The following is an 18,178-nucleotide window of genomic DNA, read 5'->3' on the forward strand; positions in this document are numbered from 1 at the left end:
CAAGTTTGACGAGGTGCTTGAGGGCTGACCCAAATCCATCCTTACTTTGTGTGTTAATAGCTGTGAGGTTTAATGACCCACCAATGCACTTGTAGTTCGCATATATGTAGGCAGGCCTAAGTCATTTTGCAAATTACAAATTAAAACTACAGACTTTGGCTTTTAACATATATAAACTATACTAGTGGCTGATCACCAATTGTTATGAAGAAACAAGACAACCCACTATCTTAACCTCCTTATATATAAAGCGTTAGTTGTGCTTATATTAAAGTATAAATGTAATTTATCTATGGCCTATACAAATATACATTCCTGTCTGAGTTCCAAAAGTACATCTTTCTGTTCTACAAAAAATCGGAATACTTTTTTACAGTTATATAGTGATGAGTTATACATAATTGAATATATACTATTGGATGTATGGATGCTATAGGGAAGCAATTAAGACAGACAATTATACTGTTTAATGTTATTATATGTATGTATGCATGTAAATACACAGCAAAGTTGAAGTATGATGTAGCCCTATATATGAATGTATGTGCATACACAAACACAGCAGATTATGTCTCTGTCTGTCGGTCTATCTGTCGGTATATTCATGTATGTATGTATCGTTTGATGAGAAAACCGGTTGCGAGTGCGTCTGTGCCAGATATTGCCATTGTTGCAATGTCTGGAATGGAATCCAATATGCTGTGTAAATGGAGCTCTCCTTGGACGCCTGCAGCCCTTGTCGGAGACGCACCGCCCACCCCTGCTCCGGATTGGTCAGAGCACTACAGCTGGCTGTGACGGTGTGAGTTGCAGCAGGTTTTTACTTATTTTGACTTGATTGGTGCTTCAAAAATAACATAATACCTGTGGCGCACTATTACTGTCTGCGATAGTGTTTGCTTTTGCACTCCGTTTACAATGTCGATCGTGGAAGGTGTGGGAAACTGCGGCCTCAATCAACTAAATAAATTCGAGAAACTGTCGTGGAGGCTGTCCATTCGTGATCCAGGTTTGTAAACAAAAGCAGATGGTCCACAAGTGCAGAGCACATATATGTCAAGCATGCCTCGATTTAATGGCGAATCGTCATGGCGTTAGCGTTATGAAGATCTATCTCTGGTTGTGCATGATGCAGCATTGCATTAGGCAGCGTCTGCAATGCCAAGTTTGACTACCGCAGCAAAACGAGTAAAGCTAGCTATTGCTACGGAAGCCAATACATTTTATCTGACATTAGTTTTTTTTATGCAGTCACATTCTGCAGTTGATACACTCATCGACTGCAGTCCGAAAAACTCCTAACTATACATCCAATGATGTGTTCGCTATTTGTGTAACTATTATACATTGGTTTGAAGGCTCTAAGAAGAGAGTGCGATGGCTTCAGGCTCGTCGGATCTTCTCTCCATCATGCCCCAACCTGCGGATCCCGAACCGTTTTCTGAGAGAAGGTGGAGTAAAATGTTATGACATTTGACCGTTTATTAAGAGATTGATCCCCCAACCACAGTGATCTACGCCTTTCCCAAACATGCCCTCCCATACACCTTATACGAACAAGTAAAGCCTATGTGAAAGTTGGTGCAACCTGTTCGAAAACACACAACAGAGATGGAGAATAAAACGCATATGTGGAAGTATTTAAGTAGCATACCACTATTTTATACCTCCAGTAGAACACATTTAACATTGGAATGAGTAATAAATGTTGCATTCAACATTTAGACCCCCTCACCTTAAGTTTAACCCTAGGCATTCTTGCGCTGAATGTGTTATTTTAATTTGAGAACTGCAATTGTCTTTCAATAAAATTTCCCCTTTCCCCTGGGGTCTTCACAATGGGCCTCATTTCATTGTTTACAATGGATTATACAGCAGTCCAGTAGCCAACTATAGTAGACATCTAGCAGGTGATATTATAAATAAAAAAAAGTCAGGTAAAGTGGGTATGTTAGAAAAGTCGGCACAATCCCTAATTCCCAAGAAGTACATGCAGCAACAAGCCTTCAAGTTAATCCTACGCCGTGAACGCCAGCGCAAGGGGGAGGATGAGCTACGTGTTCACGCTGAACATCTCTCCCCCTCCCCAGGACATTATGCCCCCCCTGCCCGCAGCGGACACCGCTGTGTAGCAGACAACGCCAACCTCTATGTGTTCGGAGGCTACAACCCAGACTTTGATGACGCCGGGGGCTCTGAGAACGAGGACTACCCGCTGTTCAGGGAGCTGTGGAGGTTCCACTTTGCCACGGCCACCTGGCAGCAGCTCCGCACCGAGGGCTACATGCCAACTGAGCTGGCCTCAATGTCTGGTAGGCCCCAACCCCCTATCCCTCCGAGCTAGGCAGAGACCCTCCATACCCGGGAGACTGGACCTACCCTCAAAAACCTTCGATACCAAGTAGACCAGACCTACCCTTCCATACAAAATAGATCATGGCCTGGCCCACCTCCACCCTGCATGCCCGGTATACCAAACCTACCCTCAATAATGCTCCATACCAGGTAAAGACCAGGCCTATCCCTCTGACCCTCGATACCAGGTAAAGACCAGGCCTATCCCTCTGACCCTCCATACCAGGTAGACCAGACCTAGCCTCCATTCATACCAGGTCTAGTCCAGGCCTACCCTACCCTACTCTACCTGGCTTCCATACCAGGTAGAGTCCAGCGCCTACCCTGCATACCAAGTACAGACCCAGGCCTTCTCCCTTAAACTTCCCTCCCAGGTAGAGACACAGGCTTAACCCCTAACCTTCCCTACCAGGTAGAGACCCAGGCCTTCTCTCCTAACCTCCCCTACCAGTTAGAGACAGAGGAATCCTCCATTCTCAAAGAACACCCCTTAGGCAGTCGATGACCGACACATATGCAAATACCTGCAGTCCTGCCACAGCATAGCAACGCGCACGTCAAGTAATCCCTTGACAAATCGGTCGGGAACATTGTTTTGTTTAGTTTTTGACTGCCAGAGAATACAATAATTTGAATACAAACAGCCAAAATTAAAACTTTATTGTCAGTTGCTTGTGATGCACCAAACCCTTTGTCAATGCATTTCAATGATTTGTGCACCAAATCATACATATCCTTTCATAATTCTTTTTTTCAACATATTTACAAGAGGAGTCTGGGGATTCGTACATTTAGTATCGGAAAACGCTACACTGCCCCCCTTGTGTACACATTAACGTGACAGGAAAATACGACTGCAAGTAGGGCTGTAAAAATCCCAGTCGCAACGTGGATCGTTGCAGAAGAGGGGATCGAAGGACGTTAATTCAGCCTAACCCTCCATACCAGGGAGAGACCCGCATTGAATAGCGGGTTGGATGTCCTGCAGCTCCAAGCCCTGAGCCTAGTATTCTGTGCTCTCCTGTCTCCTAGCGGTCATGCACGGCAACAACCTGCTTGTGTTTGGCGGAACGGGGATACCATTCGGTGAAAACAACGGCAACGACGTCCATGTTTGTAACATCCACTACAAGCGATGGAACCTCCTGAACTGCAGGGGCCAGAAACCCAACCGGATTTACGGACAGGTTAGCCCAGGGTTTATTCCCCAATCCAAGGTTCACTTTTCCCTTAAAGATGCGTTCCAGCTGACTAGGTGTTTTCCATCTCATATTCTATATCTATTTAGTCACTCCTTCTTACTCTGCCTCCACCGCCAGGCCATGGTCATTATAAATGGCTACCTGTATGTGTTTGGAGGAACGACGGGTTATTTCTACAGCACAGACCTGCACCGGCTGGACCTGTCCACACGCATCTGGGTCCACCTCAAACCCAAGAATGCACCCACAGATCTCCCTGAGGAAAGGTGAGTCCAATCCCTGACCAGCACCATGGGTTCTCGTACTGATGTTTGAAGGATGTTTGATTAACCCCCGCCACGCAGGTACAGACATGAGCTCGCTCACGACACACGGAGGATCTACATTCTAGGAGGCGGGACTTCCTGGACGTCATATCCTCTAGACAAGGTATTAAAGATATTGCCTGCAAACAAACAACAACGACGATGAACACAATAAACAAAAACATGTCGTGCAGTCATTTTAATGCCACTTGAAATCTTTGTCAGATTCATGCGTACAACCTTGAGACAAACTGCTGGGAGAGGATCGTCACGAAACCTCATGAAAAGATAGGTGTGTGTGTGTACACATTCTAGTTTGCAGGAGATTTTAAGCTCATATTTGATCCCCATGCTTGTTTATTTTTACCTCTGAACAAAAGGTTATCCTGCTGCTCGCCGCTGTCACAGCTGTGTGCAAGTCAAAGACGGTAGGACCAGCTGAAACTCCTGACTGTCCTCCAAGTACTCCTTCTACTACTAGTTTACACACTAGTAGTAGGAGGATTCACCTGCCTATCCCTCATAAAGCTAATACCTTCACTTGATCCGCCTGCTACAAACCTTACTCTTTTCCTTCACAAACCCTCCGTTTATTTTTTTTATCATTAATCACACACACGCATGCCCTAGACATCCATGAATGGGAAAAAGAGAATTGAGTCATGTTGTTAGGGCAGCGTCATGTTTCAAGTAAATGGAACAGTGGGCAGCAGTCCTTCATAAAAACATTTCAAAACAAGTTCTCAAAAGTTGGAATCAGAATAAATCATGTAAGAATAAGTTTCAAGTTTGCCTGGATAATCCTGTGCAGGGATTGGGGGAGGGGACTATTAGGTACCAGCCCTTCACAGTTCACACTGTTTCCCCACAGAGGTGTTTATATGTGGAGGGTACAACGGGGAACAAATACTGTCAGACCTGTGGAAGATCAGCCTGCAGACGTACCAGTGGAGCAGACTGCCTGCCCTCATGCCAGAGCCTGCTTACTTCCACTGTGCTGCCATCACACCGGTTAGTGCACTGTATTCAATGCTATTGTTTTAAAAGGTCTGACCTTTTAATCCCACTGCAGCCCTCTTTTTTACTATAGTCATTGTGGAGACTCTTGTATCCAAATAGAATACGTGATTTTATATATTTCTTTATTTAAAATAAAGGTTATTGTATTGTATTTAAATGTAGGCCTATATGTAATCATGAGCATGATTGGCAATAGGCATCATAATCCAGAACAGATTAGCTGGGAGTCCAAATAAAATAGCCATGGCTCCACTCTGTAACGCCTCCCTGGACGCCTCTTTCCCCGCCGTCCCCCAGGCCGGGTGCATGTACGTGCACGGCGGGGTGGTCAACCTGTCGGAGAACCGGAGGACGGGCTCCCTGTACAAGGTGTGGCTGGTGGTGCCCAGCCTGCTGGAGCTCACGTTGGAGCGGCTTCTGAAGGCCTGCCCTCGCCTGCCCCAGCTCTCCAGCCTCCAGCTCCACAGCCTGGGACTCCCACACTCCCTCATCCAGCGCCTCAAGTAGACGTAGACCTGGACCTGAAGCCCCCGGGCTGCGGAGCCGAAGGCCTCCAAATAACATTGCCCTGGATGGGCGGCTGTGATGTAGTTGATGACCGGAAACTGAGACTTTTATTTTATTTATTTTTTTAGGTTGTCTGCTCTGTTCTTTTTAAACCTTGTTATTTTGTGTGCACGTATTGAAATGTGGTCCTTTTTTACGGAATATGTATGAATGTATGACCTCATTTTTTGTTTCATGACTGACTGCCTGCTCTCACTCTTGTCACTTTGAATTTTCAATTCTTGTTCCTGTTCCTGGCTAGTGCCATTCTTAATTATTTATTTTTTTCTATTTTTAAGAAATGCATACAACTTGAAAAGCTATCAGCTTTTTCATCAAGGCCTTTGTGGAAGGCCGAAGTGGAAACCATTGCCTGAAGACTGGAGATCTAATCCTGTTTTTAATCATTGACGTCCTCGGTTTTATCTTTTTCTTTGAATACCAATTTCAGACGGGCGTTTATGACCCTTCACATTTGCTGTCAGCTGCTGCATAACAAAACACGTCCCAACTCTTCACACAGTTAAACTAAATGGTTGCAGTTAGAGTTCTGTTTTTATAAGTAGTTGGAAACCCAACTACTTGGTCGAAACCAGATAGTTTTCTGTTTCTAATATCGTTGAAACCTGTCAGAGGAAATTGTTTGGTATTGCCTTTGCTGTGAGACTTATTTTCTCAGCCAGCACCTTGCACGTGCCCCCCCCCCCCCCTCCTCGAAGATAACGTTCGACCACGGGTTTTTTCCAGCTAGTCTCTTTTTTGTCAATAGAAAGTAGGTTAACATATTACCGGGACCAGAGGAACCACAGGCTGATCAGCTACATGACATCACTGTGAATTTCCAGTATGCATATGTTGTAGTTCCTCTTCATGTCCAACCAGGATCTTGTGTCACCAAACATGGCTCAGCACCATCACTTTAAATTTCTTCTCGTGCCTTAAAGAAACGTTCAAATGGGTCCTTAAAATGGCTTTCCCATCACGTGTGTTTTAAATGGTTCATTATTGCTACTTGTTTTCCTAATGTGACCCACCTGCTGCTCTGAATTATTGAGCCATTTTATGTTTGATAATGTCTTTCAAAGTTTAGCAACTTTTTTTTTTATTGGTAAGCCTTTCTCACGGTTTGAACAAATGTTTATTCATTTTTTTTTCTCTTAAAAGATATTATTTATAACATTCTGAGTTTTTGTTCACTATAATTTCTAGGTCAAGTTCATTCATTATTGGGAATTTCTGTCTACATGCTGTACATAATTATTTTTTTTAATTGGTTTACATTATTCATAGCGTCTTGATGGGTTATCACTGAATGTCAACATCTGAAAGTGGTAGAATGATGAGAAACATGCAATTGCTCATTAACATTATTTATTGATGAAATGGAGGACTTTTTAATATCAACACCCGGAGGCATCAAAACGTAAGCCAATTTCTGAATCATTTGTTAGAAATACTTGACATTAACAATATTTATATTTTGCATTTGAATTGTCAACACTTACCATAAGGTCATTTGGACTGCAAATATTATATTGGCAAGATTTTCACTCTGATTAATGTGATGGGATTTGGCATTTAGTCCCATTCTCCAATCCCATTTCCAATCGGCAGTTACATGGTCAGTCCTACTGTATTAATGGCCTTACAAACACTGAGCATGCAAAATGCCTGTGGCTGGCATTTCCAGTGGATACTTTGCCTTTCCTAGAAGACACCAAAACATTTGTTTGACCTATTCATTTGATATGAAGGACTTATTGAAAATATTCTGCATGTCAAAATAGTGCATGTTGGAGGATAAAGACTGAAATGAGAAACAATGAATGTTGTCTGTTATAATTGACTAATTTTTCTAAAGTGTTTCCAATTAAAATATTGCAGCATATTAGTTTGAATTCATGGAATTGTCTCTGTGGTAAGAGATTTAGATAAACCTGCTTTTTTTTAATGTAGGCTATAGTAGCCTATTTAAAATACCCAATGTGTGTTGGGTGTATGGAGATAGATTGACTGTTGTCAAAAGTGATAGTGGATACATGACTTTAAGGTGCAGGTAGGTCTTCTTGCTTGAGCCTTTTGCCGAGAGTCAAACATATAGAAACCATTAAAGCCTCTAAACCTGTTGAGTAGGCCTCATTTAACATGTGTCACTGGATACCTACAGGTGCATCTCAATACATTTGAATATTGTGGAAAAGTTAATTAATTGCAATAATTCAATTCAAAAATGTAAACTTATTATTAAACCCAAAGTTAATATTTCAAGCATTCATTTGTTTTATTTTTTTGATTTTGATGATTATGGCTTACAGCTCAAGAAAAAAACAAAATTCATAATGCAAAATGTACTTCTGTTCTGAACCTGTACATCTGAAATAAGGACTTTAGACCACTGATTAACAGAGCACTTATTTTTCTCCTAAGCCCAGGTAAGACGCTTCTAACGTTGACTCTGGTTCAGGAGTGGCTTGACACGAGGAATGCCGCAGTTGTAGCCATGACCTGGATCTATGTGCGCGGTGGCTCTTGAGGCACTGACTCCTCCCTCAGTCTCCACTCCTTCTGAAGCTCCCCAATTTTTTTAATGAGCTTTGCTTGACAATCCTTTATCCCTGTTGCTTTTATCTCTGTGTGCACCTTTTCCTATCACACTTTCCCCTTCCACTCAACCTTCTATGAATATGCTTGGATACACCACCCTGTGAACAGCCAGCTAGCAATGAACTTTTGAGGCTTAACCTCCTTGGAGAGGCTGACCTAAAACCTGTCAAGTCAGCAGTCTTCCAAATGATTGCGAAGCATACTGAATCAGACTGAAAGACCATTAAAGGCTCAGGAAACATTTGCAGGTGTTTCGAGTTAATTAGCTGATTAGAGTGTCTCCTTCAGTGGCAGACTCTGCATAGTCAACAACACATTATTCACATTGTCTGAGATACTGAATCTTTTGTTTTAATTAATGGATTTCTTGTTACCGAGATTATTGATGTGTGTTCCATTTGATGTCAAATTATTTTTAGACCATGTGTTATGTTTTCTCTTAATATATCATATAATTAATAATTAACCATAATAACGATTCAACACACACAATGGATATATATATATATATACCATCATAACATTTGACTCCATTTGGTAGGCCTATATAAATGATTTCATGTTTCATACTGTATTCATAATATATATATTATGAATACATATAATATTTCTTCCATGATAATATTTGATAATTATAGCCCATTCCTAAGGAAGATCTCGGCTGACCACATTCAGTCAGTGGCGGAGCCAGGACATTTCCATTGGGGTGGCCAGGATGGGGCCAGTGATAATTTTTGGGTGGCAAGCATTTGTCTCACCAGGAGATGCAGAGCTATTTAAGACACGTACAGCAAACATCTCAACATTATTCGGAATTCAGGTGAAGGTGCAATAGAAAAGTATTCAATATATTTAAATTGTTCTTATACCTAAAGGCAAAGTAACAAAGAAGCTAAAACTTAAAAAAGAATATACACTTATTCTGTATTCATACTTGTTTTTAAACTGTGTTGATTTACCGATTGCTATTTGTGTTTTTATTTGTATTGTACGACTGAGTCGAACAATGGTTGTACAGATATGCATTGACAGCAAGGTATTCTATTTTATAGTAGAGATGCCCTCAGTTTATGGCGACAAGCCAAGTCAATTCTCTCAGTGTATCATCAGGAATACAAAACAAGGATACAAAATTAGAAGTGCAATGTTTTTTTAATCAAGTCTGATCACACTATGGATTTATCTTTAAATAACAAAAAGTATAAAATACTGAGCTAATGTATGAGAAAATAAATAAAATAACATCCTGAATACAATTTGCTGAATTCCAACAAATGTAAATATGACAAGCATTAACAGCCCGTTTAAATAAGCAGTGTCAATTTTTCTTCAATTCGATCCATAAACATCTATCAAACACATAATAACAAACATCATATTCACACTTCAATGACTGTCCTTAAAGATCTATCGGTTCTTGATTTGGAAATGTCATATTAAAAAAAAAGGCATATTCAATTATTAAATTACAGCAGAGATTAATAACAATCAAGATAAACTCATACATTGGAGTGTACTATCCCATGTTACATCTAATCGATTCTGAACACTATAATCTGCTTAAAACGTTATAGATTTGAGGCCATTCATCCAACTCTACTCCAGTTGAGGTGAGTGGTATGACTCATACCTGTTTATGAATTATCAGGCCACTGTATCAGATTGGGCAAAACTGAAGTGGAATTAAAGTGTCCAGTATGTGTGAAAGAGTGAGTATACCTGGAGGTCCACTTGGGCCGCCACTCGTTGTTGGAGGCTCCTCTCTCTCGCTGTCTGAATCTTCTGTGGGAATCTAAATACATATATTAAAAACATTAATAGGTGTTTAAAGTATTTTCCACAAGGTGTAATGATCCACTATCCAAGTATTTCACAGATACAAAAGATTAAAATTCATTTTCTACAGCATTAAACATATACAATATAAACTTGTGGACAATATCGATGGAAAAGTTAGCAGAAGAGTACAACATACAATGTAAGATTGACAATTTACCTGGGGATCCACTGGGGCCACTCCTCAGGGAGGACTCTTCTGTCCTGCTCTCAATCAATCTTTCAGAAACATCAAAAATAATTACAATAAGGTGTACAGGTAATTTTCCTAAAGGTTTTATAATGCATGCTATATAGTGTTTAACAAACACACTATAAGCAAGTATAATATTAGTGAAAGTGTCTCTGGATAGCAAATACAAATATGCCATACTTTAATGTACTGAAAAAACGAACCGATATGTTTTACAATGCACTTTCAACCTGACCTGTATATGAATAGACAAACTTTAAGCCAATTGTAAATAAGATAACCTCATACCAAGCTGTACTATATGTGAGTCTCTATACTGTATACCTGGAGGTCCATTTAAGTTGCTGCTCTCTGGGGGCTCCTCATCCTCGCTCTCTTCCTGTTTTTTCTCCATCTCACCCTCATTCTTTGCCTTAGCTGACTTCTTTCCACTTGCCCTGAAGAAGGACGCTATGTCTGCCTTCTTCCTCTTCATTATTTTTCCCTCTTTAATGACACTTATCCAAAATGCAGCATAAATACTGTATATACCTGACACAATCATAACACGTTCTGGCAACAATAGCAGTTAACAGCAAATAACTAGATCGAAAGTCGATCCGAAGTTGTAAAAACAAATACGTGTAGAGACTAGAGAGAGATTATATTAAAACAATGTACATAATCTCGCAACGTAGTTATCAAATACAGCATAGCATATAGCAATTTTAACAGTTTACTATGTTCTCCTCCGATCTACCTTGCTTCTAACAAAAACAACATCCATTATGATATCATACCTTTCTGTTTTGGGTTTCTTCACTTAGCCGCAGGTGCCGGTCGAAGCGTCAGGTGGTAACAGGCATTCAGGCCATGCTTGAGCCGTTTAATTCAAATACAGGACGTGTGCGGGGGTGGCCACCCCCTGGCTCCGCCACTGGCTAGGACCACTAGTTGTTGATAAAAAACAAAGACAACACAAATCTCGACAAACTATTTCCTTTATTAGAAAGAAATCCTTTGATGGACAAGCCCGCAAACAAATCTAAAGGTAGGATGTTACATGCCATATATATTTACATTTCTATACAGAAAGGTGCAACATCACAATGGGTAAGCTGATCAGATTTTCTCATTGATATAACATTCTCTACTAAATGGCATCGTGACCTTTTTCATCCACTCACCCCCTTGCACTGGCTTGCTTCAAACACACGGTCTGAAATGAGATGCAATGCAACAGTATGCGACGTGACGTAAAGTTCCTCCAAAAATTGTTTTCAAAGGCACTTTCACTAGTACATAGTACGGATGTGCATAAGACACCACAGAGTAACGAACAGCACTCATACAGGGCATGGCTGACTGTTACGAGGATGTTAATATAGTGTTAATACAGCGCAATGCAGCTTTGCGACTGGCTTCGGAGATGGCGCAACGACTCCTCCATGTTTCTTTTAGTCCAAGTTTCTCTTTTACAAGTTCAATATGTTTTTAACAAGATAAAATAACAAAAAACAAGATAATGAAACGGTTAGTAATCCAAAATTAAAAATCATATTGTGTCCGAAATACAGCAATTCTCAAGTCAAAAGACACTGTAAACCTGTTAGGAGAATACTACAAATATAAAAACTAATCCTTTGTAAGCATTAATAGGCTATATGGCCACAAGCAAAACCACAGTTTTATTTTGACGCTACGGGAGGTACATCGAAGATGACACCCAAGGGTGAAACAGTCACACATGTTGAGCACTGGTACATACTGTGGTAATGGTTCTATTGAAAAAACACACACACACACACACACACACACACACACACACACACACACACACACACACACACACACACACAGAGAGAGAGAGAACATGAGGCCTATCACACTAACAGTCATTAGGTCCATGGCTACTGGCAATGCTTCAACAGAGCGCTGCCTTGAGTCTCTACAGAAAGGGGCAGTCGTACACAGGGAGCGGTTCAGTCGACCTACACACCGACTTGCGCATGGTACACTTTGGGTAGATAAAGCTAAGCGATACACAAACGACCAGCACCCCTACTTTGTTACATGTACTGCATTGCAAACATGGAAGAGATTAGTCATCGTGAGTTATATGTACAGGCCACTTTGCACACAATGCACTCTATATAGCATCCAAAGTTGACATTTGTACAGGAATAATCAAAAGAAAAGATTCTTTCCAGAGGGTTTGCGTTGTTTCTCTTCTCGCTAGTGGTTGTGTCCAACAGTCCTCCATGCTATATTGAAACATGTGAGAAATCAACACAGGTTGGTTTTTTTGGACAGTTCTGAGATGGAAGTATATTTACAGCAGATTCACAGCTCTCTGCAAGACATCTTCATTCACACCAGTTGCAAACGCATACTGGTACTTATATTGTTCTTTTTTTTGGTCAGATCAGAACTCAAAACGTTTCAATGAAACCATGTTTATCCCAGTCATATAAGCACCTTTGTAATGGCAACTAAATCAATGTACAAATCAAAAGTTAAAGCCAAAAGTCAGTACAACCCTTAGAAAGCCTTTATTTACTTATGGTTTTAACTATGAACTAAATCAAAAGAAAAATGAATGGTCTCATAACATCTTCTCGATGGCTTCTTGTGTGTGGAAAGCTGGGCTACATCAGTGTTCTCTGATTGTTTGAAACAACCAGTCTAAAATATGTGTATAACCTTGAGGGAAGCGTTTGTGATTTGTTGTCGTCGTTTGGAATAAATGTCAATAAAGATTACATAATATCAAGGTTAGGCATCATATCAGAGTAGTTAACTGTACAACCAATATGTATTTCGTTTGTGTCCCCCCTATCTTCGCTGTGGTTTCTACTCTTGCTACGAGACCTTAGACTCAGAACAATCTGGTGAGGATTCAGTTATCTTTGCAGCTCTGACTGCACCCCATAAATTGGTGTTTTTAAAACAGTCCTGGCAACATACGACACACCTTCTCTCACCTAGCCCAGACGACTACTTATTATATAAAGATCACAGTCCTCTAATTTTGGTGGGGGCCGCTCATAAAGGGTTCACATGGTGCAGGACTTATCCAGGGGGTCCTGGGGGGAAGGCGGATCTTGGGGGTGGGGCCCGGCGGCCTGGTCCCGGGCCTTGGGCAGGACCATGGGCTTGGGCCGCAGGGCGGGGGGCTTGAGCTGCACGCCCATGCGGGGGGCCACCGCCGGCTTGAAGCTGCTGACGGCGTCGCCGGCGGAGGTGGAGCTGGCGCTACGGCGCATGTTGGCGTCGGCGTTGGCGGCCGAGCGCAGCATGACGTTGTGGATGGGGCTGAGCGACTCGCTGGAGCTGCCGGGGGTGCTGCCGCCGCCGCCGCCGCCGCCGCCGCCGCCGCCGCCGGGACTCTGCCGCTGCATCTCCAGGGTGTCCAGCACCACGTCGGGGGCGTGCTTGGCCGAGCTCTGCCTCTCCAGCTCCCGCAGCTCGTTCAGAGCCGTGTTCATAGTCTCCTCAATGTCCTGCAGTGGGGTGACAGAGGACGATGGTGAGACACACACACACGCACGTACACACAGAGACACACACACAGAAAGGAGAGAGAAATATTGAAAGAGAAACAGGTGAGTGTAGAGAAAAGAGGAGACGGGCGGCAGAAGATGAGGATATGGAGGGGCGGAAGGATAAGCAAGAGGAAAAAACATACATTTTGTTTTTTGCATGCAGAAAGTTAGTGTATTATTTCTGCTTGTAATCAGGTGCATGCTATTTATTCGTGGCAGACGAGAACGACATCAGCGATACACAGACTAGAACAGTGCGCACGAACAAGGCAAGACATGTTCTCCGTGAGCTCAGCTGTATAAACACACTACTCTCTGTGAGTCTGTGACTGCAGTTAAACCAGGTCACGTTGCCCTCACCCCTGGGCTATCCTCTAGGGGTTCGGCTGAACCAGAAAGCGTTAGCCGTCAGCCGCAGAGTAACCTTCCGTCTGATCTAATGCAAACCATCCTTCTGGGCGCACGCTAAATGCTGCCGAGCTCAGACATTCACTCCTCCCCGCCTGCCGAGTCCTGTTTGGTACTGAGGTCTACAGGAAGGGGGGTGGGAGTAAGCAGAAGACGGGGGGGACGGGGACTGACTGACTAGGTGTTAACGGGGCGGGGCTGGCGTGGCCGGTGGTGGGGGGGGGATTGCTTTGGCGCCGCTCGTCCCGCGCTGACCTGTGCGATGGTCTCCGGGTCCAGGGGCTTGCCGCCGCCGCCGCGGTGGGGGTCCCCGAAGCTGGTGTACTGGCCCGAGGAGGTGGAGCGCCGGATGGGCGGGCTCTCCATCTTCTTCAGGGACTCGTGGCGGTTGATGTTGGTGAGGCTGCCGTGGTTGGCGCGGCGCCGGCGCTCGGGGCTGTCCACCGCCAGGTGGTTGCGGCCGCGCAGCATGTCCCGCGGGTTGAAGTGGCCCAGGACGGGCGAGCCCATCTCCGGGGTCCCGCCGTGGCCGCCGTGGTTGCCGTGGCCCCCGTGGGACGGGTGCACCATGCAGTGGATGTCGTTGGGGCGGGCGGGGGGCCGGCGGGATGGGGGGTCCGATCGCTTCCTGTGCCTGCTAGGGAACAGAAAGACGCGGCCGCTCAGTCTCCGAGGCCTATGGCTTCTCTGCGGCCCGTCAGCCGCTCAGTGGACGGGGGGTGGGGGGGGGTGGGGGGGGGGGTCAGCCTGCAAGGCTTTTGGACTGACCCTGGATGTCCAAAATATCATTAAGAGCATTGTACCCGTCTCACATCAGTCATAGAGGGGCCTGGTAGAACGGGAGCGCATACTGAAACAAAGTGTAACCTGCAATGACGCATGTAGACAGACACACACGCAAGAATACACTCAAACAGCCACAAACACACGTAATGTGCTGTAGTGATCTAGTAGAAAAAACTCCTTTCCCCCGTTACTTTCCCCATGAATAAAACCGATGAAGCAGCCCTTCATCACCATTACTTCTCTCATTAGCCTTGCAGATTCCTGGTTGCTAGCTACCCTACTTGCTTTCTAGCCTTGCTAACTGCGCAGTCATCCCCTATGGTAAGATGGCAGTACAGAGAGCCGTCATCTTACCAACTGACTGAGATAGACTTGACTTCATCAACTAAATCAATAATTATTAAGATATGGATTATTATCAGGAAAGATTATGAATAAAATAAATCATGAAACATCTCTTCCGTTGCTTTTCAGAATAGATTTAGCGAATTAATCCCAATCAGGAACATGACCTATTTCATTATAACTTCTATAAACTGCAGGATATTGCATTTTTAGCTGGGGCGTCTCCCTTATGCCTCTCAGCTACTTAGCATCTTCATTTGCTGAGCCCCTACTGCTTCAAATTAACAACATGGTGAGTTTGTCAAGAACATGAAACAGAGTCCTGGAGGGAGAGGAAACCCGCCGAGGGTAGGTTACATTGTTTATCCAGTATGACTGGCCCGAGGCCAGCTTGCAAAACAACACACCTATCCAGCTTATTGACATACACAATTTTTTTCAGCATACTTCCCCTGCTTAACAATTGCATTTCGGCTGAAAATAATTTGTCAAGAATGTACACAATATCGAAAAGAAACAACACTTCACCAAGATCGACAATGCAGTCAGATTGCAAAATATATTTATTTTTCCCCCCTGACTGCAAACCCAACCTAGAAAATTAAACAGGTGTAGTGGCCGGTTATGGCCTGCAGGGGGAGTAGTCTGCTTTTAAAACAAACGTCCCCTTTGGGACGAAGCCCAGCGAAAACAACACAACCTCCTAGCTTTGCACGCAGCAACTTGGGAGCCATCGCCCCTTTTGACAGCTCATTTGTTTGTCTGCTGCCTTGGCTAATCATTATGTGTACGATTGGACATTCCATGAGTTCTTTCTCAAAACACAAGTTAGCTCTTAATAATTATGTGATATTATTCACATTCATGCACTCCCACTCTTTTCTGGTGTGATAAGGATTCATAAACAATGATGTTTGATGGTATGCTTGCAATTTTAATGAATTGATACAATTGTAGAGCTCTCTTGTGTCGCTGAGCAAAGTTTGTTGTGTGTATGTGTTTATCTACGGTAATTAGGTAGATTAGATACAAGCTGGCATACGCGTGTTCGGGTGAGTGCGCCGTGGTTGAAGATCAACGGAAGAGTGGGAATATTGAAATAAAAGCTTTGATATCAAAGATTCAGCAGATGAGAGGCATCACTGACAGCAGCGAGAGAGAGAGAGAGAGAGAGAGAGAGAGAGAGCAAGAGCAAGAGATAGAGAGAGACCGAGGGAGAGAGAGACACTTGGGAGAGAAGGAAGGCTAAAGCCAAGATAAAAGCATATTTTATTCAAGCCGCAAGTCGCAAAGAGTGCGATTGGTATTGTGTCAAGCGGTGCCAATAGTCCTCATCGACAGTGTTTCACTTTACACCACTTCAATAACAGCGTTGTGTAAGAGCAACAGTAACAGACGCTTCAAGGTCGCTCGCTCCGGTACAAGGAAGAGTGCAGCACTGAATAGCGGTCGGGGAGAGGTAATACTGGCACCCCACCAGCAGACTACAGATACCCTGCCAGAGATCGGTGCTTCACTCTCTCTCTGTCTCTGTGTCTCTGTGTCTCTGTGTGTGTGTCTCTGTCTGTGTGTGTGTCTGTGTGTCTGTGTCTGTGTCTGTGTCTGTGTGTGTGTGTGTGTGTGTGTGTACACACACACACACACACTTATATGTATATTTATATTTGTATGTAGATCACCAACTACCATGATGTAATCTCCACTGAACAGGGCACCACACGCGGCTGTGTTGACAACCCTTTGCAGCGGAAGGGAGGCTCCCTGTCAGTTGACCCGTTTCCCCACCAACACATCGATGGGGAAGGGATAACGCCACCTCTGGCTGGAGTTTAACTACTGCCTTCACTACGCTATCGAGGACCCTGTTGAGGAAACCACCGTAGCCCATTAGGTCAAGTGAGTCCATGATTGATCACTCCTGTACTGAAGAGTGGTTTTAGCCTTATCTCCAGGGTGGGGGGGGAAACAGTGCAGGCCACAGGAAGGGGTTTTCCAGATCCCTGGTCTTAGACAAAAGCCCTGTCTTGCACGGGGCTAGTTGTCTACAGAGACATCCTGGACAAAAACACATGTTCTTCTGTACACAGGCACGCGCTTGTATGACAGTGGGGTGGTGTTTCCGACGGTGGCCACGTTTGCCATGCAGTCAGTCGGGAAAGCACAGTGATCCATGAATCCTGATGTCATGTCTCGACGGCCTACGTTCCCTTCAATGAGTAGAGGCTGAAATTGTTCAGCGCGTGATACGCATGAGGGGCATCAAACAGAATCGGACAAAAGCTATTGTAACACAGTCCCGACCTCGTCGGAACGTATCGAGGCTCTGTGTGAGCGACGGCCGTTTCCCTGCGTTCTGAAGGCACGGCGGTCAGACGCTACCTGCTGATGTAGGCCTCCGAGATGCGGCTGTCGGTGGGCGAGCCCGGGCCCTTGGCGGAGCACTTGTCCTCCGCTCCGTGGCCGCTGCTGGTCTCGCTGTCCGCCTTCTGACTCAGGGTGTCGGAGAAGCTGTCGTCACTGGAGCACAAAAACATGAGAGGAGACGCATGAGAGAGAGAGAGAGCCAGAGGGAGAGAGGGAGAGAGGGAGAGAGAGAGAGCCAGAGGGAGAGAGGGAGAGAGAGAGACACACAGACAGACGGACAGAGAGAGAGACAGAGTGAGCCAGAGAGAGAGACAGAGACAAATCAGGACTGAGAGAGATAGAGACAGATAGAGCGAGAGAGCGAGAGGGAGAGACAGAAAGAGCGAGACAGAGACGGAGACAGAGAGTGGACCAAAAACAAAACATCCGCCTCAGTCACTCTTTGGGTCCCCTTCCTAAAAAATGTATGCGTGTTAGCTCTCCTATCTCGTGGTGGTGGCTGGGAGACATCATGAATTGGTAAGGATTTGAAAGGTTTGTTTGGTGAACCGGCACAGAAGCACAAATAATAACAGTAAAGCTACGGGCCAAAGGCTATGAGTATCCGTGTGAGCGAGCTGTAGTAACTCCATGGAGATCGCTGTCAGGTGGCAGCAGCTGGTGACTAAGCTGGTTAGCATTCGCATTAAA

General features: G+C 44.2%; 2 protein-coding genes across 5 annotated transcripts in view; one reads left to right on the top strand and one right to left on the bottom strand.

Annotated features, from left to right (window-relative positions):
• The first annotated feature begins 256 nt into the window (after positions 1 to 256).
• Positions 257 to 7,316, top strand: LOC132464444 (kelch domain-containing protein 10-like). The gene is made up of 11 exons (XM_060060818.1): positions 257 to 802; positions 894 to 1,009; positions 1,359 to 1,451; positions 2,091 to 2,312; positions 3,388 to 3,542; positions 3,675 to 3,823; positions 3,902 to 3,986; positions 4,088 to 4,154; positions 4,243 to 4,290; positions 4,734 to 4,873; positions 5,180 to 7,316. Exons 1-11 carry the CDS (start codon positions 708 to 710, stop codon positions 5,387 to 5,389), a joined length of 1,380 nt encoding a protein of 459 aa, XP_059916801.1. The 5' UTR covers positions 257 to 707; the 3' UTR covers positions 5,390 to 7,316.
• A 3,709-nt stretch (positions 7,317 to 11,025) lies between these two features.
• The window catches only part of srgap1a (SLIT-ROBO Rho GTPase activating protein 1a), a 74,000-nt gene continuing 66,847 nt past the window's right edge, over positions 11,026 to 18,178 (bottom strand). For 3 of the 4 annotated variants that reach the window (XM_060060836.1, XM_060060835.1, XM_060060837.1), the window contains 3 exons: positions 17,504 to 17,641; positions 14,249 to 14,630; positions 11,026 to 13,543 (listed from right to left, as the gene is read on the bottom strand). In XM_060060836.1, the coding sequence (XP_059916819.1) occupies positions 13,097 to 13,543; positions 14,249 to 14,630; positions 17,504 to 17,641 (967 nt within the window). In that variant the 3' untranslated portion in view covers positions 11,026 to 13,096. The remainder of the gene's footprint in view (positions 13,544 to 14,248; positions 14,631 to 17,503; positions 17,642 to 18,178) is intronic. The other variant, XM_060060838.1, reaches the window with a different exon arrangement.

The sequence above is a fragment of the Gadus macrocephalus genome, chromosome 9 (assembly GCF_031168955.1).
Source record: "Gadus macrocephalus chromosome 9, ASM3116895v1".
In the NCBI taxonomy this organism is placed as follows: domain Eukaryota; kingdom Metazoa; phylum Chordata; class Actinopteri; order Gadiformes; family Gadidae; genus Gadus; species Gadus macrocephalus.

Bases quoted from the DNA above. Each gene is read 5' to 3' on its own strand.
- LOC132464444 (XM_060060818.1), top strand. From the start codon at position 708: ATGGAGCTCTCCTTGGACGCCTGCAGCCCTTGTCGGAGACGCACCGCC. The intron at 1,452-2,090 runs GTGGAGTAAAAT...CCCCCTCCCCAG, and splicing joins GAACCGTTTTCTGAGAGAAG to GACATTATGCCCCCCCTGCC. The intron at 3,543-3,674 runs GTTAGCCCAGGG...CTCCACCGCCAG, and splicing joins CCAACCGGATTTACGGACAG to GCCATGGTCATTATAAATGG.